This window comes from Sarcophilus harrisii, chromosome 3 (assembly GCF_902635505.1).
Source record: "Sarcophilus harrisii chromosome 3, mSarHar1.11, whole genome shotgun sequence".
NCBI classification, from domain to species: Eukaryota; Metazoa; Chordata; class Mammalia; order Dasyuromorphia; family Dasyuridae; genus Sarcophilus; species Sarcophilus harrisii.
This window is the reverse complement of record NC_045428.1, coordinates 321,135,023-321,161,300: the sequence shown is the minus strand read 5'-3', so window position 1 is coordinate 321,161,300 and position 26,278 is coordinate 321,135,023. Positions and strand designations below refer to the sequence as shown.

At 36.2% G+C, this 26,278-nt stretch overlaps 1 protein-coding gene across 2 annotated transcripts in view; it reads left to right on the top strand.

The window, feature by feature from the left end:
* The window catches only part of GYPC (glycophorin C (Gerbich blood group)), an 82,960-nt gene extending 58,979 nt beyond the window's left edge, over positions 1-23,981 (top strand). Inside the window, exons 2-3 of one of the 2 annotated variants that reach the window (XM_012544647.3) lie at positions 22,476-22,514; positions 23,243-23,981. In XM_012544647.3, the coding sequence (XP_012400101.1) occupies positions 22,476-22,514; positions 23,243-23,439 (236 nt within the window). In that variant the 3' untranslated portion in view covers positions 23,440-23,981. Of the gene's footprint in view, positions 1-22,472; positions 22,515-23,242 lie in introns of both variants that reach the window. The other variant, XM_003763766.3, reaches the window with a different exon arrangement.
* Positions 23,982-26,278: the final 2,297 nt, after the last annotated feature.

Here is a 26,278-nt window from a genome sequence, read left to right as displayed (position 1 = left end):
TGGCAATCACAAGATTATATGAGGATCAATACTGATGGATGTGGCTCTCTTCAACAATGAGGTTATTCAGACCACTTCCAATGATCTTGTGATGAAGAGAAGCATCTACACCCAGAGAGAGAACTGTGGGAACTGAATGTGGATTACAACATACATTTTCACTCTTTTGTTGATATTTGCTTGCATTTTATTTAATTTTCTCATTTTTTCCAGTTTGATTTGATTTTTTCTTATGCAGCAAGATAATTGTATAAATATGTATGCATATATTGGATTTGACATATATTTCTACTATGTTGAACATATATTGGACTACTTGTCATCTAGGGGAAGGGATGGAGAAAGGAGGAGGGAAATTGGAACACAATTCACATTAACAACATTAACAAGGGTTAATGTTGAAGAATTATCCATATATATTGAAAAAAATTAAAATTGATTTACATATAGAAGAAGAAGAAGATGATGATGATGATGATAGTTAGCATTTGCATGGCACTTTAAGCTAGGCAAAGTGTTTAACTTTGTTAATTTTATTCTGATAGTAACCCAAGTAAATACTAATAACATATCCAATTACAGATAAAGAAACAGACACAGAGTGATTGCATGACTTACCTATGGTTGCACAAATATTCAGTCCATCTAAATCTGAATTCTAGTCTTTTAGAAAGACTGGCGTTAGATAGCCAGCCAGCCAGATAGATTTTATATATATATATATATATATATATATATATATATATATATATATATATATATATTTTACACAAAGTATAATACTCTCTCTACTATAACACCACACTGTGTCAAAAAAGAAGCAAAACAAATGCTAGGAAGATTCAGAGGAAGAGACAAATATCTGCTAGGATGGTTTAAAACATGCTTCATAGAAGTAAGGTGCTGATTGGCTATAGACAGGCAGAGAAGAGAAGGGAGGTTGCATTTTGGATTTAATAGGAATAAGATCATTTTTGAAGGTTATTACATTATTTTTCAAATGAGGAAACTGAAACCCAGATAATCATGCAGAAAAACTCAGGGTTAAAATACAGAGGCTGTTCAGCTTGAATAGGTTAAGTTGGAGTTAACCACAATGGTACTTTTATGTCTAAAAAGTAACTGAATATCCAGACAAGAACGTTTTTAGAGGTCATCTATCCAAGAGAAAGGAGGACAGGCCTGCAGAACCCTTTATACAAACCCTTTATACCCCTTCTCTCCTTAGAACTTTCTGTCCCCAGCACATTAAGTTTTTGTCTGAACTCAAAGTACCAAAGGATGAATGGTTGAACATAGCCTAAAGCTCATATACTATTTTCTAAATGAATGAGGGGAAAGTAAAAGGGAGATAAAGGGCAAGTGGAAGGAATGAAAGAACAGAGAGAAAAAAAGAACAAGCATTAGCAATGTTGTCTCTGAAATCCAGGCTCAGGGCTGTCTATTACTTTTTGACTGGGTGGATTCATAATAGTCCTTCTCTGTGAAAAACAAAAATAATAAAAAGCAACAATTCTAGAGCAGGAAGAGATCTTAACGATCAAATTAAACCAGCAAATTATAAGTAAGATTGGAAAGAGAAAACTAATTCTGTTGTTCTGAGTAAAGATGATGGTAAGAAGGGAAAAAATGACCAGCCCCCAGACCTTAGGGGGCAGCCTGTCCAAATAGACCAAAGAGTGGGAGCTGGGAACAAAAGGGGCACTCAGACTGGACTGCCATGAGCTGGGGGAAGGACCCTTTCACAAGCTCTGACCATCTCCATAGTCCTCTTTCATAGGGGTGTGGGGGAGATGACATTTCTCCCTCAATAATGTATTAAAGCTAGCCAGATGTACAGGGTCATCCTTAGGACATAGTCTTTTTTTTTAAGAACCTACATTAACTTCTGTTCTCCCCAAGACATTAAGGAAGACTAAGAGAAAGGCAATTCAAAGGAATGGCTTCATCAAAGAAAGAAAAGACAGAACTCACCCCAACAGAATGCTTCCTACCTAACTCTTTCCTCCCCTATAAATTAGGTTTGTAGTAACATCTAAATACTGTTATTTTAGTTTATGGATAAATGATACCCTCCCAAAGCCTTCAGATAACTTTGAGAGGACTAGTTACTAAAATGTTTTGGTGATCCCTCATCTCCCCTTTATGTCCCTTCCTTCTCTTTTTGACATTCCTTTATTCTTATAAAAACATTGGTTTGGGAATCAGAGTGCCTGGGTTTAAATCCCACAGATGTGATCTTGAATAAATTATGTAACCGCCACCCCTTTTGTAAAAAGTGGGGGGAGGTAGAGTAGTACAAATTCTTGGGTTTCTTTTTCCAAAACTGACCTCAAGACAGGAACTCTAAAACTGATTATTTTCTATGACTTATTCAATAGGTGAAGCAAGCATAAATTAATTCATGTTTTGAAAATTGGGATGGAAATTTATTTTCAGACATATCACATTCAAAAGGAAAAAGTATTAGTAGAATGTCACAGGCTTTTGATATAAGGAGAATAATCTACAGGAGAGACAAAGAGGAGACAGTAAGTTAAACAGGGACTGTACCTCTGTATAACCTGATTCGCTGAGCAGTTCAGAAATACTGAACTATAGCACAAAATAATAAAATGCACTAATAATGTGACTACTCAAATACATTCATGTAGATAGGTAGATAAACAAATAGTCTCATAGATGAATGAGGCAGTTTGTGGCATAGCAGAAAATGAACAAGCTTCAAAACCAAGAAAACCTGCATTTAGGTTATACCTTTGACACATTCTGGCTTTAAGGACCTGGAAAGTTATTTCACATTTGAATATTCTAGTCAACTAAGATGATAAATTGCAAAAAGAAGTCAACCTGCATTGGATTGATTGGTACAGGAAATTGTATCACTGGGGATTTCCTTATTCCAGTGAAGTCAAATGTGTAATTCCTATACCTATTCATTCTACTTACCTTGATACATACATACAGATAGAGAGATGTTCAATCATTTTCAGTCATACTTGACTCTCTGTGATTCCTTTTAGGATTTTCTTGGCAAAGCACTATAGTAGTTTTTCATTTCCTTTTGTAGCTCATTTTATAGATAAGGTAACCAAGGAAAACAGGATTAAGTGACTTGTCCAGGCAGCTAATACATATCTCAGGCCAGATTTGAATTCAGGAAGAGATAAGCGTTCCTAACTCCAGGCCAGATACTATATTCACTGCTCCAGTCAACCTAGATAGATGTGTTTATATGTCTATAAACACACATGTGCATGAATATGTTTAAACTCACAAATATCAATTATAAAATGTATGTGTATGCACATGTACCCCCCAAATGGAAAATATTCACTTTTCTAGTGGGATTTATTATTTAGTGCTGTGCTTCAGTGATTTAGGATTTCTGAACTGTTCATTGAATATGTTCAATGAATATATCACTTAAATGTTTTGGTGGGGGTTTTTTGTCTTTGTTTTGGATTGTGTTGGGAGATTTTTGTTTTTTGTTTTTTTTAAAAGAAAGAGAAAGTGAGGAGGAGATGAAGTCAGAAGATAGAGGGATAACTAGAGCAACATCAAGACAAAAAGTCACAGGAGAACCTCAGTATAACAAAGTTCCAAGAGTCCAAATGATGACATCATCTTAGAAGTGAAACTGCCTTAGAACAAAAGCTTTGGAATAATTAAATTAAACTCCCTTGAATGGTGTACCCAAGCATTTCTTCTTGTTACTCAGTTCCCGCCTGCTTCAAATAATTATGCTTTAGTAAAGTAAAGTAAAGAATAAAATATAACCGATCCTTTGGCTCTTTGTCAAGAGCAGATAAGGACAATTAACCTGTCCTAATTGTTTAATTGTGCTAATTGTGCACACTCGATTCTCGTCACTTGTTTTAAGCTTTCCTGTATTTGCTTCTGTCTAACACTTTAAATAACTGTCTCCTTTTTCATTACGTTGAGTACTAATTAACATGGATTTATCCTCAATTCATTTCTACCAATGCATCATTTGACATCAGACCCTATCCCCTCTTGATCTCAGTGCTTTTCCACTAGATCCCTTCCCAGTACCAGAAAAACACCAGTATAAGGACCCTGCCCCAATTCACCTTTGTACAGTTAATTTTCCAGAGGTAAATTTTGTCTTGATCAAAAGGCTTCATTACCTTCTATGTAGTCCTCAATAGACTTTCTTCCCTGTGCAAAGAGTCACTTCACAGAAGAAATAATTGTTCCTTAAAACCATTATAAAACTATTAAGAAACCTATAAAAATATTGAATTTTTAAACTTTTGAATTTTCTTCAAGTGAGGCCTGTTTATATAGCCAAGAAACCAAACAAGATGGAATATTTTTAATTAATGAAGTGCTAGGCACTGGTGCAGTAAAAGATTCATTAGACTCGGATTTTTGTACCTGTCTTTCCACTGACTCCTTGTGTGGCCCTATGTAAGAGTTCTCATCTGTAACATGAGTTGTTTAGACTAGATGATGTCAAAGGTTCTTTCTAGTTCTAAAAGACTCTGATTTCCCATACTACTCCCTTCCTGCCTCCTATCAGTCCATTTATCACAAACTCAGGGTTCTTGACTCTGGAATTGAGATTATCTTTCTGATTTGTTGTTTAAAAACAGGGAACATCCTCTGGCATTCTTCCTTTGTGAGGCTGAACTTTTGGAAAGAGTTTATGCTGAATGAGTATTTCTTTAGGGGCTTCTATAGTCTAAGAAAAATGGTGATGTTTTCTGTTCAATCTCTGACATCTGATCAATGATTTAACAAGCATTTATTAAATGTTTATTTCATGTTAGGAATGAAGCTGGGAACTTGGGTTTGCAATACAAAAAAAAAATATAACATCTGCTGTCTTCAAGGAGCATATATTCTATGTCTAAATGTGATGTAAAAAAATTTTTAAAATGTAAGCAGAACTCAGAATAGGAAAGATGAAACAGGATACAAATCATGCTAAGTATCACTTCACTGTTTCTAAATGCTTGTTTTCCTCCCCAAAATTACAAATAGTTATTTCCTTCCTGTGTCATTTTTGTGATGAACTATTTACATGTGAAGCATTAGGTATCTTCGTTTGGAAATAGCCCAAGCAATTATAAACCTTTTGCTGCTGCATTTTAAACAGACTTTGGTTATTCACCTAAATGAATCAGCAGTGGTTGTTTTTCCTCCCATTAGTTTCACTGAAATAATTTAGCATATAAATGGAAGCCAAATTATTCTGTCTACTGTCCAGATTGACAGTTGAGAAACCGTTGCTTAATTTTCAAAGAGCAGGACTGATGAATATGAAGCCTGATGAGTTATTGTTCGAGGGTGGTAGTGTTTTTGTGTTCGGCATGTCAGATTGATGTGTTCCAAACAATGACCGATTTCATCACTGTTCTAGAGCTTCAAGATACTTTTTTGCATAGTGTTTTTTGGAGAGGTAGGAGATGTAAAGAGTAGGGAAAGAGAAGAGGTCAAATAACATGAGCTGTATTTCTTTAACTATACTCATCTTCCATCTACATCACCTGTTTCCTGAGAAAAATAAGAACAATTAAGGATTCAAGGTATAGACAAAGTCTTTTGTGAGTTTCATTTCATTGATTGTGAAATTCTTAATCATTTATGCTGATATCTTATCTCACAAAGCACATTCTAGGATTTTTATAATATGTAAGTAAAAGCCTAATTCATCTTCTCTTGTACCTTTACTTCAATTTCCATTCCTTACACTATGTAATGCAGAACTACATACAACACAGGCAGTCAATAAATCCATTTTTCAATCAATAAATATTCATGGAGTTCCCCTGTACCTACCCTGTGATAAGATCTATAAAAAATTCTTATGAAGTACAAAACTTTTCTTCAAGGAATACCCAGTCCATTTGGGGAACGTAAACTCCTTGTGGCCAGGGAATGGTTTTATTTTGCCTTTGTGTCCCTACCAGTGAACATAGTGTTTTTCATAGAGCTATCACATAATAAATGTTTATCAGATTGGATTAGATTGGATTGGGAAACAAAATATACAATGCTAAAATAAAATAAGAACTAACAATATAGCCAAAATAATACATTTATATATCTGTGTGTGTGTACACAAACTTTACAATGTCTTTTTGACAATAACCTTGTTATACAGCTTATTAAAAAAAATTGACATTTCTATTTGTCAGGAAACTGAGTTTTTAGAGGTGAAATGGTTTGCTCAAAATAATTTACTGGTAAAAGGAGGGTCTAGAATCCAAATGTAGGTCTTCTAACTTCTAGAAATAATCTGGAGTTATATAAGAAAAGTTTGCATCACAGTTAAATTGTTAATATCTTTTGATTCAGAGATTCCACTACTTAGATTATATATGAAAATAATCATACCATTTCTTGGTAATAGCAAAACACTAGAAACAAAATGCATGCCCAACAACCAAGAATAGCTGGGGGAGGGGAGTAGACTGTGGTATGTGAATGTAATGGAATATTACTAGGCTGTAAGGAATGAAAAATATGAAGAATTCAGAGAAATATGAAAAAGTTGATATGAAGTGATATGATACAAAAAAATAACTAAAAGAACAGAATATTTAATGATTTCAACAGTGTAATATCAACCTAGCAAGCCAATAAATTCTGCTAAAATACTTGGCACTAATATTATATTGTTAAAAGACATATCTCTTCTTCCTGTTTACAATAGACTTAATATGTTTCAAGGAATGTACGTTATAGGAACATTTTTTAAGTCTGTTGGGAAGTATTTAAAAGGTATGTCAATAAATTTAATAAATAAAAAAGAAAGTGAGCCAGGAAATCTATATTTAATGTGGCATCTAATAGGGAATGGAGTCATTTAAAATGGGGGAGGCAGAGAAGGAGGATGGTTCTAGTATTTAACAGCTAATCAACTGGCAGTTCATGGGCCTTTGGGCACTAGTCAGTCAGTCTATAAACATTTATAAAGCATCTTCTATGCGCCAGACACCACAATAAATACCCAGTATGCAAAAAGTGATAAAAGACAGTTTCTGCCTCCAAGGAGATCATAACTTAATGGGGAAGGCTACAAACAAGTAAATAAATATCCTCAAGCAAAAAGTGGGGGATAGGGAGAGTGGAAATAATTAAAAGAAGGAACTAACTAGATTTAAGAGGTGAGGAAGAATATATCATGTAAAGAATATCATGAAAAATGCCAAGCTAGATAAATCAAAAGCTAGAATTAAGTTTACTGGGGAAAATGTTCAACAATCTCAGATGTGCAGATGATACCACTTTGATAGCAGAAGGTGAAAGGGAATTAATAGTCTTCTATGAGGGTGAAAGAGGAGAATGTAAAAACTGATTTGAAGCTTAACATAAAAAACACTCTTAAAATCTTGGCAACTGGTCCCATCACTTCCTGGCAAACAGAGGAAGAGGAAATGGAAACAGTTTCAGATTTCATATTCTTGGACTCAAAGAACACTACAGACAGCAACCGCAGCCATGAAATTAAAAGATGCTTCCTCCTTGGAAGGAAAATTATGGCAAATATGAACAGCACTAAAAAGCAAAGACATATTCTTTCCAACAAAGGTTCATATAGTCAAAACTATGTTGTTTTTTTTTTTTTTTTCCAGTAGCAAAGTAGGATTATCATAGTTGGATTATTTTTAAAAAGCTTGATTACAGAATCAATGCTTTCACATTATGAAATTTGAAAGAAGTTTGAGAGTCCTTAGATAGCAAGGAGGTCAAAAACAATAAATACTTAAGGAAATTAATTAAAACTATTCATTGGAAGGTCAAATACTGGAGCTAAAACTTAAATACTTTGACCACTTAATGGTAAGATGGGACTCACTGGAAAATATCCTGATGATGGAAAAGACTGAAGGCAAAAGGAAAAGGGTTTGGCAGAGTATGGGATGGATAGAAAGTATCATGGAAACAGTAAACATACACATGAATGAACTTTGAGAGATGGTGAAGGATGAAAGAGCCTAGTTTGTTATGGTTCATAGGCTCAGGAAGAGTCAGACAAGACTGAACAACAACAAGAAAAGGCTACCTATAGAAAATGGTATTTTAATTAGGTTAAAGGAATTTACTATGTAATGGGGGACAGATACCATGCAAACAAGCACATACAAAGCAAGTTATCTATAAGACAAATAGGAAATAATTAACAGAGGGAAGGCACTGCAATTAAAAGGAGTTGGAATAAACTTCCTGTAGAAGTCAGGATTTTAATGGTAACTATAAGGAAACTATGGAAGTCAGTATGTAGAGATAAGGATGAAGAGCATTACAGGCTTGGAGGACAGTCAGAGGAAATGCCTGGAGATGATAGATAGAGTGTTCTATTTGTGGAACAAGTATCTCTGGATCCAGTGTCTCTGGATCAACTAGTACATATCAAGGAGCAAAGTATAAAATGACTAGAAAGATACAAGGGGGGGCTGGATTATGAGGGGCTTTGAGCCCTTAATAACAGCATTTTGTATTTGATATTCAAGGTGATAGGGAACCACTGGAATTTATTGAGTAGGAGAATGACATGGTCAAACCTGTGCATCAGGAAAATCACTATAGTACCTGAATGAAAGATAGCTTGGAATTGGGAGAGAAAAGAATCTGGAACCCAAAGTTTTTTTTAAAAAACTGCAGAAAGATAAAATACTAAATAAATGAAAATGAAAAAATAGAAAATACTATATGAAATGTATGATAAGGAATCTTGAAACATTATTACAAGAAATTATCAAGGAAAATTACCCTGAAATTACAGAACAAAAAAGCAGAAATAAAAAAAATGTACACTGATTACTGCCTGAAAAAAAATTCTAAGTGAAAACATACAGGAATTTCATAGTCAAGTTTCAATGCTCTTAGATTAAGGAGAAAATATTGGAAGTAATAAGAAAAAATATACAATTTTAATATCCTGGAGCTACAATAATGACTACATAAAACCTAGCAGTTTCTATGTTGAAATATAAGGGAAATCTTTGTTTGTTTGTTTGTTTGTTTCCCCTGAGGCAACTGGGGTTAAGTGACTTGCCCAAGGACACACAGCCAGGAAGTATTAAGTGTCTGAGGCTACATTTGAACTCAGATCCTCCTGATTTCAGGGCTGGTACTCTATCCACTACCCCTCCTAGCTGTTCCATAAGTCAAACTTTAAAGACCAGTTATAAAGGATTCAATAAGGTTAAATTATTTACTTCTTATATTTGAAAATATTAACAGTACTCTTGTGACTGTCATTATTATTTGGATAGTTTGAAAAAAAAAGTCTTGAGCTAAGCATAATGAAGGGAATCTAAAAAATTAAAACAATATAGCAAGTAGTTATATAAATGAGACATAAAAAGAAAAATTGATACAAAAGGAGCGATTGGGGGTAAGTGGTTCTAAAATTTTACTCTCATTGGGAATAGGTTAAAGACAGAACAATATACATACATGCATAAACACAGATATATGTGCAGATGAAAATCTTAATTCAGAAAGAAATAAGAAAGCAAGGGGATAGGTAGGAAGAAAGAATAAGGGAGGGAGTCTTGGAAGTATGAGTAGGTTATAGAATAGGAGGGCAAAGTAGAAGTAAAGCAGAGATGTGAAAAATGATAGTAATACGGTGAGGACAGTGAATAAAAATAGAAAGGAGTATAAATTAGAATGTGAATGGAATGAATTTACCCATAAAATAGAAACTGATAAAAGTTTCAATTCAACAATATGTAGCTTTTAGGAAACTTGAGGCGAACAGACCTACCATCAAGCTATTGTAGCATTTCAGGTGTGAGGTGATGAAGGTCTACACCAAAGTGGTAACAGTGTCGGAAGAAAGAATAAGGCAAATCCAATTTCATCTCGAAAATGGTGTTAATAACCATGCTACCATAACACTCAGAAAAGCAATTTGGAGAAACTATAAAATTCACCAAAACAACTATTTACAAACTAATTTCTGACTTCCTGATGTTTTCATGAGAAATATTTTTTTGAATTCACAGTTAGGCTCTTCTTACCCTGTTCCAGTCATACTTCAAACTGTTTAATCAGCAAGTATAAGTTAATGGAATAATGATTTTTTTTCTCAAATGGAAATTGTTGACATGAGGCAAAACATAAATGAAAAGGAAATCAAGACGAGATAGATACTGTAGAACCAGTGGACTTCTCTCTACCTAAAACAGTTCTCTTTTGAATTGGAAATGGCTCTTCAGATAGTAACTAGAGGGAAGCCCAATCAAGTTTTATAATACCCAAGAAGGATTTCTCTTTCCTCTCTCTCTCTCCTATGAAACATCCAGTTTGTGCCCTTTGTTTGAAACTCAACCCCTACTCCCTCATCATGTTTATTTATCTTGTTTCTTTAATATAGCACACCATCTCCTATCTCCATGTCTTTGTGTAGGCTGTGCCTCAGGCATGGGATGCTCCCTCTTTTTACCTCTATCTCTTGAAATCCCTAGTTTCTTTCAAAAATTCAGCTAAAGAACTTTCTTCTGTGTCAAAACTTTTCCTGTTATTTCAATTGCCCTTGTCCTCAGCTGCTAGCACACTCCTCTCCCAAATTACCATGTAGCTAATTCATTTATGTTTTGTATACATGTTCTCTGTATATATCTGTATATCTCACCTCATAGAATGTAAAGTCTTTGAAGGCAAGGAGAGTTTCATATTTATCATTGTAAATCCCAGAACCTAATACAGTGTTTGGCACACAATAGTATGCATTTAATAAATACTTCTTTGCCTATTTGATTAAGTTAAGGTATACACCTTATCTCCTCAACAGAGTAAAATACTTCTATCCTCTTCCTTTTAGCCCAGACAGAACTTAATTCAGGGCTGTATAGTTAAGTTCCCATCAAATGATGGATGGATGGATAAATGGGTGAACGAGTAGATGGGTAACCGATGGGTTGATGGATAAATGAATTACATTATATGATACTAACTCTCATAACTTCTCAACTTCCCAAAGCATGTCTGCTTCATTAATTCAGGGAACGTCTAAAAGAATGTGGAAAAGAAAAAAAAAAAAAAAAAAGAAAGAAAGTGAATTTGACCTTGTTTTAACCAAAACAATTCAGTTAATAGAATCCATTTGCTAACTGGTCTCAATTGCCCATGGAAGAACTTTAAGTCCTAGGCTCAAGTACAGAGAGAAAGAAAAGAAAAAAAACTTCAGATTAAATCATAGAATCACAGAACTCATATTGGAAGGGAACTCAGAGTCTATTATCTAAGATGTTCAACTTCCTCATTTTGCAAATAAGGCAATTGAGGTCAAAAGAAGTTAAATGATTTAGCTAAGGTTGCACAGGTCACAAGTAATAGAATAAAAATTTAACTCAATTCCCATAATTCCAAGTTCAATGCTCAAATTCTACTGTATTTTATTCTTCCAGGGCTTTCTAATGAATTCAAAGATTTGTTTGTCATCCTGAAGTTACACTTTTTCCATGAAGCCTCCCTGGTCCACAGCTGGCACCCTCAGTTTTTCTGAGTCTCAGTCTCTCTCTGTCTCTCTCTCTGTGTGTCTCTGTCTCTATCTCTATTTCTCTCTTTTTCTCTCAGTCTCTCGCTGTATGTCTATCTCTGTCTTTCTGTCTCTCTATCTCTTTATCTCTTTCTCTCTATGTGTGTGTCTCTCTGTCTCTGTCTATCTCTATCTTTTTGTTTCTCTGTTTTTCTTTCTCTGCTCTGTATGTCTCTCTGTCTCTTTGTCTCTCTCTGCCTCTCTGCCTCTCTCTGTCTCTCACTGTCTCCCTCTGTCTTTCTCTGTCTCTCTGTCTCTGTCTCTGACTCTGCCTCTCTGTCTCTGTCTGTTTCTGTCTGTCTGTCTGTCTGTCTCTCTCTCTCTCTCATTCTCTTTCTCAGTTTTTTAAACTCCTATAGTACTCACTCTCCCATGTTTGGGATAGTGGAATGGAGGCCATGGGAATTCCAGTCTGCTTAACATCTTCTGTCTTGCATTGTTATTTACCTTTTTCTTTGGATTAGTCTTGATTTCCCAGCAATACTGTCAATTGCCAATGGTCAGGGGTTGTGTCTAATAATTCTTTCAGGCTCCTGTACTGACTAAATACAGAGATAGTTGCTTCCCAATAAATGTGTACAAAAGCATCCAAAACTCTGGGGGAGGAAAATCTTTCTACCAATGCAGACCCCCAACTGTTCTGCAACTTATAAGCTTAGAGAGTTAATGGTGGAGAAGGTATTTGTGAAAGGGGGCTGATATGGGGAGGAACTGGAGGAACAACTGAAAGGTTAAATAACTCAGGATCATGTAGCTAGTATATATCAAAGGGCAAAAATTTAACCCAAGTCCTTCTGACTCTGAGAACAGCTCTCTATGCTCTGAATTCCACACAAACTATTAACTCATTGCTGATATTAATAATCCATCCAGGAGTTTTACCTTTTTGGAAGTCATACATATATCTTAGTCTATAACAATTTCTTCTATGGTACAAAATTGCCTTTTTTCTGAAAACTACCTTTGGCAAGCTTGAAGGCAAAACTACCTTATTTTTGAGCAGTTGAGTCCTATCTGTCCCCAGTGGTGCATTTTTACACTGGGGCCAGACAAAACAATATCCTGGATGGAAAATGGCAGTTTTTACTTTGAGGCCCAGAACTTGTTACACAAATGCTACAAAAAAGGCAGTGGGATAATGTCTTGTTCCTCCCTTTAGATGGCTAAAAGGTATCAAACACAGGATTTGAATGTTGTAACTGTGAGGAACTTTAAAGCCCCTCTAGACAAAGTCTTTCATTTTTAGGAAACTAAGGCCCATTTGGTATGATGACAGATATGATGCTATTGAGCAAACTAAGATTGGTGAATCACTTAAGATCAGGAGTTTTGAACAACAACAGAGCTAAAGTCAATATTGTGTCCACACTAAACCTGGTACCAATATGGTGAGTTCATAAGAATAAGCTGCCTAAACAGGGATTAATCTGTCCAAATGCAAAACAGAGCAAATCAAAGCATGCATGATAATCAACAGGAAAATTAGTTTTGTATGTAGTTACTGTATTTCCAACTTAGGTGAGATAGAGTATCCTAAGAAAGAAAAAAGGAAGGAAGAAAGGAAGGAAGGGGGGAGAGAGAAAAGAAAGGGAGAAAGGAAGGAAGGAAAATAGAAGGAGGGAAAGAAGGATGGAAGGAAAGAAGGGAGGAAGAAAGTTAAGGAAGACACAGAGAGTTGAAGTGATTTCCCTGAGATATTAATGTAAATTATTTGCAAATAACTCAGACTAAAAGCCAAATATTTTTTAGCCTGATGATCCTCCATGTCTTTGGAAGGAATATAATTTTACCTGAGTGGTACAAATAGTCCAGCCACTGGAAGGGTTATCAAACTTTACCTAGTTTGATAAGCAAAGTGATACCAAGGGAGAAAGGAGCCTCTGCTTTGTTAGAGTTCGTTTTGATCTACCCTGCACTTCTCCAAGAATTAACTATGGAATAGTAGACAATGATTTTCAAGTTAAAGGACCTCAATTCAAATTTAACTTCTGTTGTTCATAACATGTGTGACTTTGAGGGAGTCTCTTAAACTTTCTAAGAGTTTCCAATTCCTAACTTCTTTCAGATTCTCTTAGCTTTCAAATTAATTCTTTCTTGAAGAATGTCCACAATCCAATCAAAGGGGAGTTTTAGAATTTTTAGTACCTTGATCATAAATATGTGTTGCTTAATAAAAGTTTGTTAAATTGGGGTGGGGAATAGAAATGTTACTTGCCCCTCTCTCAAATTTTAGCAAGTCTGGATCCCCCTACCCAGTTTTGGAGAGTTTTAATCACATTCTTTCTCACCTTCCAAATCCTTCCAGAATGTTCAAGTCCTAAGAAAAAAAGAATTTTATTTGAGAGATAACTACTCTACTTCTGCATACATCTTATAGACAAAACTGAGCTCAAATACATTTCAGAATGAATGGAGTGAAGGATGGAAGGCAGTAGAACAGGATGTTAGAATTTTTTTTCAGTAATCATTAAAGCATTTGGAAAAGTCATTAGATGTTAGAAATAGGAGAAGAGTTTGGTAAAGGATCAGATAAGATTCTATTTTTTAAATTCCAGTTTCTTTGAGGAATAAAGAATGAGAGTTCTCTTCAAAGAGTCCTTATCTTCAACAAGTAGGTACTGTTTGGCTCCCAACATACTTCTGAAGCATATTTATTCTCTCTATGAATTGTGTTCCTTTTGGTATGTGTGAAGGACGGTCCCTTCCTCTTTCCCTCTCCCCATTTCAGAGCAAACATAGATATCCTTGGATTCTTCCTGTTGATCAGGAGCTCATAGAATGGTCCTTAATGGTGCAAGGCTGACAGGAAAAAAGCCTCATAAGTAGAAGATTATTTTCCTAGTACATTCACAAAGTTTTGGTTCAGCAATCAATCAAATTAGTCCTAGATACCAATGAGAAATATTAAGAATAGAAGAAAGGCCCTTTCATCACACAACATGATACATCCCAAAAAGATACTATATATTTTATATATATATATATATATATATATATATATATATATACCCATGTATACACACACACAAGTGTATTTAAGGAGAAAGAGAGAGAGAGAGAGAGAGAGAGAGAGAGAGAGAGAGAGAGAGAGAGATGATAGATAAGTGAGAGATCTCTATTATTCATCCCCTCATTGGAATATAAATTCAATAAAAATAGGGATTGCTATATTCATTATATTGTATGTCTAGGGTTTGACAGGTATTTAATAATAAGACTGTGAACTCCTTGAGAACATGGATTTTTTTTGCCTTTTGTTGTATCTCTAGCACTTAGCAAAGGGCCTGGCATGCATTGGCTTGATTTCATTCAATAAAATACTTTTAATTGATTGATTAATGCTACCAGCCCAATCAATAACAAGGTCACAATTCAAATCTATGACATCATTAGTATCATGATATATTTCAGTATAGATGGAATATTAAAAAAATAATATTAAATGAAGGGCCTCTGGCTCCCATTGTTTGTCTCACTTAACTAAAGATCAATGTGGTGTGGGTATTAGCTGTGCTAATTAGATATAACCAATGCTCATTAGTCCAAAAGCTCAAATGACAAATGCCACAGAAGAAAAGCTAGTCCTAAGTCATTTTGGTTCATAAGTTCTAATATACGGTGTAAAATAAAAATTATGATCCCCTCCTCTTTGTGTCTCTGTCTCTCTCTTTCTCTGTTTCCATATCTTTTCTGAGTGTCTCTGTCTCTCTGTCTCCCTGTCTCTTTCTCTTTCTCTCTGTCTGTTTCTGTCTCTCTGCCTCTCTGTCTGTCTTTCTGTATGTCTGTCTCTCTTTCATTGCACACATGCACATGCACACACACACTTTTCTCCTTTTACCTCCCGTTCTCTCTTTCTCAGTATGTTGCTAATTAATGAATAAATATTCACAAACTAAATATTTCTGGGTTCCTTAAAAGAAAAGAAAAATATAGCTTAGGTTAGATTTGAGCTCAAATCCCTCCCACTCTATGAAGCATTCTCCAAATGCTCTACCTCCCAGTAATTTTCCCCCTTTCAGATCTCCTAACACCCTCACTGTGTCTTCACCACACAATATCCTATCTTGTATTATTCTCTAATTGTGGCATATGTTATTCACTGGATCATAAAATTAGTACTCAAAACATTAAAGGTCATTTAGTTCAACTTCTTTATTTTATAGATAAGGAAATTGAGTCTCATTAAGGTTCAGTAACTTACCCAGATTCACACGTACTAAGCACAGGTTTCAAACTGTTCTTTTTATTCCAAATACAGAGCTATGTGCCAGTGTTCTGTTTCCCAGTTAGACTTTTATGTTCAGTGAGAGAAAAGGTTGTGTCTTATATTTCTGTTATCTCCCAAGGCATCGAATTCCAGGCTGAGTAGTTGTGGATTGCTTAACAGAATGCCCAGATAATCTATGGATCAAATTCCTTCAATATGCTGTGCTCAATAAATATCAATTGTTTGACTAACTAATAAAACCACTACATAGCAAAGAGCCTTGGACATAGTAGTTATTTCACAAATGTTTATTGAATTGAATTTATTAAACATTTTCCAAAAGTCAGTGAAAATATAAGTTTAATGCTGCATTTAGACTTTTAGAAAACCCTGTATGAATTGGAAGAATCCAAATTCTAAAGAAGAAATCAGCGAAATAGAAAGCTGTGTAACCACTTAAAATAGCTAATAAACATTTGTAGATATGAAGACCAGGCAATGACTCACAAAGGCTGTCAGCAAGGTTAATAAAAAGGAGGCACTGAAAGTTAATTGCTCTGGGCCAGACCTAAACCTAGGTCAATTAAATGATTCAGGCTTGGGGTTAGAAGTTATGGAACATAAACTCCAGTTTAAAAAAATTGCTGATAACTAGATATTTTAGATATAATTTCTAAAGTAAAAAAAAAAGATAGTGACTAGATAAAATACTACTCTCTTCCTTCTCCACAGTCACCATGGCAACCATATTAAATCAGGAAGTCATTCCTTCACAAGGCAGCAAGGAATTTTGGTGAAACTTCCAGCACTGGCTCCACTGGGTTAGGCCTTTTAGACCTTAAATGATAAGGAAACCAAGCAACCTTCCATCTCCTTAAAGGACCATCACAGACTAAATATAACACATGTTGCTTCTATTGCCAAAATGTTCAATTATAAATAAAAGAAAGAAGAGGCAAAGAAAGAAAATGAATGAATGGATATATAAATAAAAATGTTATTTTTTTTTAAAAACCTGATGTTCTTTGGGTAGAATGTTTAATTTTAGGAGAAAATGCAATCTAGTGGTAAGAACATTGGCCAGGAGATCCCCAAGAGTCATCTTTACATCTTCAGATATGAAAAGCACATATTTCTTTCTTCAAGGATCCAGGATTTCCCATGATGGTATTCCTGTTGACACAGATCAAAATCCATTCCTTACTTTGTAAATAGTCTTTTGAATGAACCCAATCTCATATCAAAGAAAGAACTTGTATCCAGGTCTTTATGACAGCAGGACCAGATTTTTATCCACTATAGAATTTGTTTTCTTGCCTATTGGTAATTTTTTTTAATATGCACTCAAAAAGCCCACACAATTTCAAAGAAGAACCAGTTATCTCTGGACTGAGCTCAGATTCCTGGGTTCCATGTGGTTAAGTGCAGATATAGAGAGAACAGACTTCTAAGACAAGGTTCCAAGACCAGAAGGAAAGAGGCATTTGCAAGATCTGAAGGATCTGGAAAGCTCTAGCTATTGAGTAAGAGCCAAACAGTAAAATGACTGTTAGCAAAATGAAAAGAAGGAAGGAAGACCATGACCATATCTGCCATCTCAGCTCCATATTCAGAAAACGTTTACATGATAAGTACTATAAGCAAGGTTCCAGTGCCTAAGCTATTCTTATTCACAGAATCACCAAAATTGAGAATTGTAGCCAATTTCTACTTCAAGCCATATGTAAAAGAAATTCCCATTGTACCAGGAATTAGAAGTGGCCATCCAAGCCCAGCCTGAAGAAATCCAAACTGGAATGATAGAACCCACTACTTTTTGAGGCAGTACATTTCACTTTTGGACAAATTATAATAACAATTACAACAACATTGTAATTGTTATGTGTGTAATGATATGTGTGTGCATGTGTGTATCTTTAAGATGTGCCAAGGTTTTTACAAATATTAACTCATTTAATCTTCATAAAACCTAAGAGATAAGTGCTTTTATTATCTCTATTTTATAGGTAAGGAAACTGAGGCAAAGAGGCTGTCATATACCCTGGGGGTCACAGAAATAATGTGTCAGACTGTATTTGAACTTAATACTAACTCCAGGCTTAGCACCTTATTTCTCTTAGCATTTAGCTCTCTGAAGATCTTATTGCTAGCAAGTCTCTCCTAATATCAAGCTTAAATTTTCCTCTTTGCAACATTTAACTATGACTCCTGGGGCCAAAAAGAACAAAGAAAACCTCTGTTTCACATGACAGTCTTTGAAATATTTGAAGACAGCTATTGTGTCTTCTGTGTCTTTCAGACAAAAAAATTCTCAGCTCCTTCAACTGATCCTAACACAACATGAATTCAAGGTCCTTCATCATCCTGGATCCCTTCCTCTAAACACGCTCCAACTTTTTGACTAATATAGAATTTGTGTGAAGCAGTTGTGAGCAGTTGCTCACAAAAAGTCTGCACTGGGCTTGGTATAGAAGCTTGCTACAGAATTAAATCAACTTGCTGCTATTGCTTAACCCCAGTTTTCTCATTTTATCATAGTATGTTTAAACAAGAAGGCGCCTAATTCAACTAATTCATTTTATAAATTAGGAAATTGAATACTAGAGGGAGGTCAAATGACTTCCCCAAAGTCACATTACCTAGTCAGTAGGAAGGCCTACACTAGAGTCCAGGTGTCTTGACCTTCAGAAAAATGTTCTTTCATTATACCAAGATAACTTATAAACCTAACAAAAATGTGATGTCCTTTCAGACTCTGACTTCTTTAGTCCCTAACCATTTCTTCTTCTATCTGCCATGACTTTGAAGGAGTGACAATACAATGGAAGAATAGTATAACTCAATCTGACTATCAGCATCCATAGCCTGAAGGTTTAAAAGCAACAGACTCAGAATCCAATGAGTGGTAGGAAAGGAATAAGAGAAATAAAAGAGGGAGTGTATTACTCAAGAAAATATCTGGATTTGGAATCAAAAGTGCTGAATTTGGATCCTACTTCTACCTGTGTGACCCAGAGCATGTTACAAACTCTCAAAGCCTCAGTTTCCTCTTCTGTAAAATAATTATAGTTGGACTGGATGACCTATAAGGACCAGTTCTAAATTTATACCTCTATTATTTATGTGAGAGAAGTACCGGACATCAAAAGGTTTGTTATGTTCATGGTGATGCTATTCCCTGTATCAAGTCTAGGTTCTGTCCTTTCCACTGCTTAATACTAAATAATTGCATGTAACTGAGGTTCTCATATACTTCAGCCTTTTTACTATTTCCTTTTCCTTTCTCTTTGGTGCAAAGGCTTCTTGGAGTTTGTTGGTTTTCCTTGTCTCTGAGATACCCCCATCTTACCATGGCCTCCAATATTCAAAGATACTTTTTATTATGCCTGTCTTCCAAATTTCTATCAATCAAACATATTTATTAGACACCTATTATATACCCAAAACTATCTAGAATAGAGCTATAAAATAGAAAGTCCCTGCCCTCAAGGGGATTATATTCTACTGTGAGGATATAATAAATGAATAGAGAGTAGTAGTCAAGGAAGGGGACTTTAAGCACTTTAGGGTTTATAAAGGAGTCATAGCACATTAACTATATTGTCCTTTTCTAGAACATTAAAAGGCTAGCATTAGCAAGGCTAGTGTGATCATTATTACTTTTTCTAAAAGCAATATCTATACTGATGTGATTTGAATTCCATATCTAAGCCTAATTCCTGAACACACAAGCATGCATTGTTTCTTTAGGGTGTATACCTAAGGAATTTTTTTATGTAAAAATTTATTGAATTCTAAGTCATAAAAGATATGTATTTTATTCATCAAAAATAAAAAAAGTACTAGAGACTAAAAGTCAACGAAATTCACTTTTTAAAATTAAAAATTATATTTTTAAATAAAAACTTAAAAATGAGAAACCAAACATCAATTTTTTGAAATCTTGAGGTATTTCTGGGCACAACCTATGTACACATCTGTGTCTGGGCAGGAGGAGGACAGCATCTGGAGCTAAACCCAGGTAGCAGATGGCAAGATGCCTATGATGATTAGGATCTGGTCTCCTTGTGAATCTAGATGGTAAGAAGCATGATCTGGTGTGGGGCCAGTTATGTAGAGAAGACTGATGTGAAGATTGGCTCACCATCCTGTCCAGGGCAGCTCTGTCCCAGAGACATTCCAAAACTGAGTGGAACCAATGTTGAGATGTCTCTAGGAGATGGATCTGAGAACGGCTGTTACCCTTAGAGCATCAAGCAATGTCAGAGCTCAAGATGCCTCAGCTGGTTAGATCTTGGTATCCCAGTAGATGGCTCTTCCATTCTTTGATCTTGACCTTTTATATGAGCCTTTTTGCTGCCCTAAACAGCACCCCTAAACTGAACATAGGCACACCCCCACTACCTTCTCTCAGTGAATTGTCCAGTCCTTCTTGTTCTGACTTCCTGCCCTCTTTGTATATTCCCTGCTACTAAATACCCATGGTCCTAATGTTGGCAACTTGCTTTTTAACAAAAAGAAGCATCTGGCAATTACCCCAGGAGAGAATGACCTCATATCACTATAATTAAAGTGATTATTTGAACGGAAATGTCTATTATAAAGCAGTCTTCTCTGTTTTAATATGTGTAGTCCTTGTAATGGGAACATGGGAATTGCATGTTAACACTGATGCTTCTTCCTCTGTCTAATAAATCATTATTCTTTCCAATTTCCCAGAGGAGAGGTTGTAAGTCTGCTTAATAACCGAGGACAAGCACACACAATTTCATTAGTTCTTAGGACCACAGGGCTCTTGTTAGGAAGGAGAATTCCAAGAGCTCGAAGTGACTTAAGTAAACTCCATAGGTCTGATAAAATACAAAGGATTCTAAGGTAGTGCTGAAGAGGCAAGGAAAACTTCCTGGGATAGACTTTAATATCCATTCTCCCAAGAAGGAAAGAAAAATTTTAAACATTACTCCTTGAGGAGAAACAAGTCATTGTTTCATTCAAAGGAAGCAAGAGAGGAATTGTCCAAAGAAAGGGTCTCCAACAGTCTTTGTAGATTTTGTGAAAAATCATTCCTTTCTTGCAAGACTTTTAAGACCAAACAAACTAGAGAACAACTTTTGTGATAAGATTTTGGCAACTAGGTGTCTCTCAGTGATTACAGAGTTGGATGCAGAGTCAGGAAGATCTCAGTTTAAATGCAGGCTCAAACATTTACTAGAAGTGTAAATTTGGACTAATCCCTTAATCTTGGTCTGCTTCCATTTTCTCAACTTCAAAGTAAAGAAAAAAACAACACTTATTTCCCAGGGATGTTGTGAGGATCAAATGATATAATATTTGTAAAGCATTTTACAAAGTACCTGGCACATAGTAAATGCTATATAAATGTATATGCCCTTCCCTTTACCCCTGATTTCAGGGGTATTGGGAAAGTTCCCGGTCCCCAAACAACCTTTCTCATTATTACTTAGGAAATATCAACCCAGGAATTCAGGATCATCCTTCACTCTTCCAAATCCAATCTGTTGGCTAGGCTTCTCAATTTCACCTTGGCATCTCTTGAATATGCCCCCTTCTTTCTCCTAATACTGCCACCAGTCTAATAGAGACCTCTTCAACTCATGGTTAGATTATCAAAATAGAGTGCTAGGGGAAGTATGCTGCCTCAAGGCTCTCCCTGCTCCCTACTCCAATCCAACATTTGGTTTTTCTAAAGCACTGATGATGTCACACTCCCACTCAGTAAACTCCAATGGCTCCCTATCACCTCCAGGATCAAACATCAAATGATCAATTTGGCATTAAGAGTTCTTTATAATTATCCCCATCCTACTTTTCCAGTCTTCTTCCACTTAATCCCTACCATGTACTCTTTCATACAGTGACACTGGCTTCCTGGCTATTTCACAAATAAAACAGCTCCTATAAGTCTGCCGTGTTCACCATGTCTGAAATGTTCCCCCTTCTTTCCTTCTCTGACTTCCCCGATTTATTTTAAATCCCAGATGAAATCCCATCCTAACCCTCTTAATCCTAATGCCTTCTCTCTATATTTCCTTTTATCCCTTATATATCTGCTTACTTAACTGAAATAGGGTTAATTTTAGGGATGGCAGGCCTTGAGATGCAGCATTAATATGAGAGTCAACACAGTTTAGTGGAAAGAGCATTAGAACTGGATTCAATAAGTATGCATTCAAAACCTGACTTTGACACTCAACGGCTGTATGATCCTGAAGAAGTCATTTAAGCTCCTTCAACTTCAGTTTCTTCATCTATGAAAGGAAGATAATAATAACTAGTGTAGCTATCTCAGAGGGCTGTTGGGAAGCTCAAATGAGGTAACATATGTGAAATGTTATTTAAATGTATATTCCTATTACAGTCATATTTCAGAAACACAGAGTCTGGGGAATTTGCTAATCAATGGCAGTGCTGAGACTTGAAAACAGATCTCATAATTTTAAATCTAATATCCTTTCCAAGACAGATGATACTTCATCCATTATTAGTGTTATTCTTCCTGCCCCCACCTCTTTACAGAACTCTATGGAGACAAGAGCATAGCAGGGCAGGGCAGAACAATTAAGGAAAAATTGTTTAATAATCTTAGGAGAAGTCACATATTTAGTTTTAGGGAGAGATTGATGGTGGTAAAAAGAAGCTGAAAAGAACCAATAGACTGATGATTTCCATTCAACTATGTATATCTAATCCATCTTGGGCCGTTGTGCTCTCTCTTCACAGCAGGAGAAACCAGACCAGGGAATGACATCACCATCATTGCAGGTGAGCAAGCTCTCTGATACTAGAAATTTCAACTTTGCTGTCAGCATCCCTTCCCAAATCCATCGATCTGCCAGACAGGATAATTGGTTTTGGTATCCCCTGCACCATCCATCCATTGCACTTTTGAAATTTTTCATGTTATCCTTTCTGTGAATTCACTGGTTGAAACTAGTTCCAAGGCTTCTGGAATTCCAAGGACAAAAGTCACTTCTATCACCCTATCCCCTAGATTCTCTGACCTGGAAGGGCAGTACTGTCTTTGGTGTTTATCCCAATCCCTACCTGACCAACAAAGATTTCTCCCCTTGAGTTTCTCATGCTGGACTTGAAAATCATCAGCTACCCAGTCCTGGAAATCACAAAGCTTGGAATTCTGTCTCTGTTTCTGTCTTTCTATAACTGATTTCCACCCTCCTTGTCTCTCTTGACTCTTTCTGTTTCTTTCTCTTTGCTTCTGTTTCTGTGTGTGTCTCTCTCTGCCTCTCTCTAAATATCTCTTTCTGTTTCCCTATCTCTTTATCCCTCTATATTTTCATGTACAATTCTCTTTTTAAGCTCTTCTCTGTATATGGAAATGCTCATTTTGTTTGGTCTTTATTAAATTTAGAATCTTTAAAAATAGAACTTAAAAAATTAAAATAATATCTGACATTTAAATGGAACTTTAAGACTTGCCAAGTGTATCATATACAGTAGTTCATTCACTTGTGGTTCTTTGTTTCATGCAGTTGTGATTGCTGCTGTGGCCTTTGTCCTCATCTGTCTCCTGCTTGTAATTCTGCATTATATGTTCCGGCACAAGGGCACCTACCACACAAATGAAGACAAGGGAACAGAGTTTGCAGAAAGTGCTGAAGAAGCCCTGAAAAACGACCCAACCCTTCAGGAACCTGGGGACGAAAGCAAAAAAGAATATTTCATTTGAGAAAAAGGAATGATTCCCCCTATCAAAAAAAAAAAAAAAAGTTACCACTCAGACATTTTCTTAGTGCTCTCTATTCCAGAGGATACCCCTAGCAACAATACATCTGGGGAAGAGGAGAGCTCCAAAGCTATGGCTATTTTGAGGGGAAGCTGAAGCTATCAACACCCCCATTTCGAGGCCATTTTCTTTTTCAGGGAGAACTGAATGGCAGATTGGGGGTTATTGATTTTATTTGCAATACAGATGGTCACTGTTAAATTCAATGTCAGGAGCAGGAGCATGGGGTAGGGGAGGGAGTGGAATGGGAAATTTAATCATTAATATACTGACAGGGCATAATGATATCAAATGTCAGTCCTTGACATTTAGGGAAAACAACAGGTGCCAAGGCAAAAAAAAGGATACCTTAACAGCAGAGGATGCGCATGTCCCGTTGATTTATAGCAGAGCTATTGGAAATAAATTTTAAATGGTAACAGAACATTCTGAACCAGATAACATTGTGATTATATGGAAAAAAAAAAAAAAAAAAAAAAAAAAAAAACATGGCTCAATGCCCTGTCAGGGACTTTTCTCATCTCTCTTGTGTTGTTTGTTTCTTCTTTTTAACATTAACTATATTGGGTGGGTCTTTTTCCACTATAGATATTTACAAAGCCCATTACATTCTGCCAACATGGAACAAAAATTTAAGAAAAACTGATCCCTCAGTAAAAGGGGGGAGGGGAGGAGGAGTATCTGGACTTAAATGGTCTCTTGAGAGAAGTAAGTTACTGTTATATGACAGGGTCACAAATCCTTAAGGTAATTATATATGAATCCTGGTTGTGCACTCACCAAGGATAGAAAAGGAGTGACCTTCTCAGGAATTGAGTTCTAAGATTTCCCACTCTATGAGATTGCAAATGAAGTGAAAGTCCTCTGAGTCTTTATTACTGTTTTCACCATTACCTGGGTACCCCAAAGGACTCTTTTCAATTCTTCTTTTGACATTTGCATTACATAATGATACAATATACATGCAACATAGTCAAAGTAATTCTGTTAACCCAACCAGTTATGAGAGTTTGGGGAGCATTGTACATACGAGACATTACATTTTTGGATTGTACCTTTTCCTTAAATGTCACTTAATCTACCTAGGTCTCAGTTTCTTCATCTGTAAAATAAGGAGGTTGAACCACAGATTATCTCTGAAGACCTTTTCAGCTACAAATTGGTAATCTCATTGTGTTAGTACTTAGCTTAAATTTAGCTTAGCTTCTGTCACCTTTTTGGTTCTAAGATCATTTTAATGCCATTGTTAGACTTGTTCTTTTAGGATACCCATGGCATATACACATAAACCAAACAGGTAACAAAAGATCTATTTTATTTATTTTTGTGCAGGATTTCATCAGTGAGCAGAACACTCATGGTGTACAAAATCCCTTCACTAACATAGGTAATCAACACTCTCTTATTGTCTTAAAAGAGATTTCTGGAACAATGAGAGGTTGAGTGATTTGCAGATGGTGACACAGTTACTGTGTCTCAGAGGCAGGATTTCCTGTCTTGAGGTTGAACCTTTATATCATACCACACAGCCCTCAAAAGTTGTTACAAATGTACAATGTCAGGGCTTCCAAGATCAAATGTGATCACAGGCTCCTCATGCCATAGAAGCTAGGTTTTGTAAATTAATCTAGTCACAAACAATTCGTTACTCAAGGCCAAACTTCAATTGCTTTTTTTTAAAAGATTCTCTCTCTCTCTCTCTCTCTCTCTCTCTCTCTCTCTCTCTCTCTCTCTCTCTCTCTCTCTCTCTCTCTCTTTCTCTCTCTCTCTGTCTCTCTCTGTCTCTGTGTGTGTGTGTCTCTGTCTGTCTGTCTGTCTGTCTCTCTCTCTCTGTCTCTCTCTGTGTGTGTCTCTGTCTGTCTCTCTCTCTCTGTGTCTGTCTCTCTGTCTGTCTTTCTCTCTTTCTCTTTCTCTCTCCCCTTTCTTTCTCTCTCTCTCTGTATGTTTCTTCTTTCTCCTTTTCTCTCTCCCTCTCCTTTTCCCTCTCCCTCTCTCTTGTCTCTCTCCTCTCTCTCACTCACTCTCTCTCTGCTCTCTTTCTCTCTCCTCTCCTCCCTTTCTCTCTCCCTCTCCTTTTCCCTCTCCCTCTCCTTCTCCTTTCTCTCTTCTCTTTCTCTCTTTGCTCTCTCTTGCTCACTCTCTCTCTCTTTCTCTCTCTCTTCTCTTCTTTCTCCTTTTCTCTTCTCTTTCTCTCTCTCTCTCTCTCTCTCTCTCTCTCTCTCTCTCTGTCTCTGTCTGTCTCTCTCTCTGTCTTTCTCTGTGTGTCTCTCTTTCTGTGTATCTCTGTCTGTCTGGGTGGCTGGTTCTCTCTCTCTCTCTCTGTCTCTCTCTCTGTCTCTCTCTCTGTATGTCTCTATCTGTCTGTCTCTCTCTCTGTGTCTGTCTCTCTGTCTTTCTTCTCTTTCTCTCTTTGCTCTCTCTTGCTCACTCTCTCTCTCTTCTTCTCTCTTTTCCTCTCTCTCTCTCTCTCTCTCTCTCTCTCTCTCTCTGTCTCTCTCTTGTCTGTCTCTTCTCTTCTCTTCTCTTGTGTCCTCTCTTTCTGTGTATCTCTGTCTGTCTGGGTGGCTGGTTCTCTCTCTCTCTTCTGTCCTTCTCTCTCTCTCTGTCTCTCTCTCTCTGTCTCTCTCTGTGTGTGTCTGTCTGTCTCTCTCTCTGTGTCTGTCGGTCTTTCTCTCTTTCTCTCTCCCCCTCTTTTAATAAAAACTCTCTTAATTGAACTATAGTTTTTCTACAATTATCAAATCCTTATTCCATGCTCCCTACTCTTTCCTATCTCCCTCTT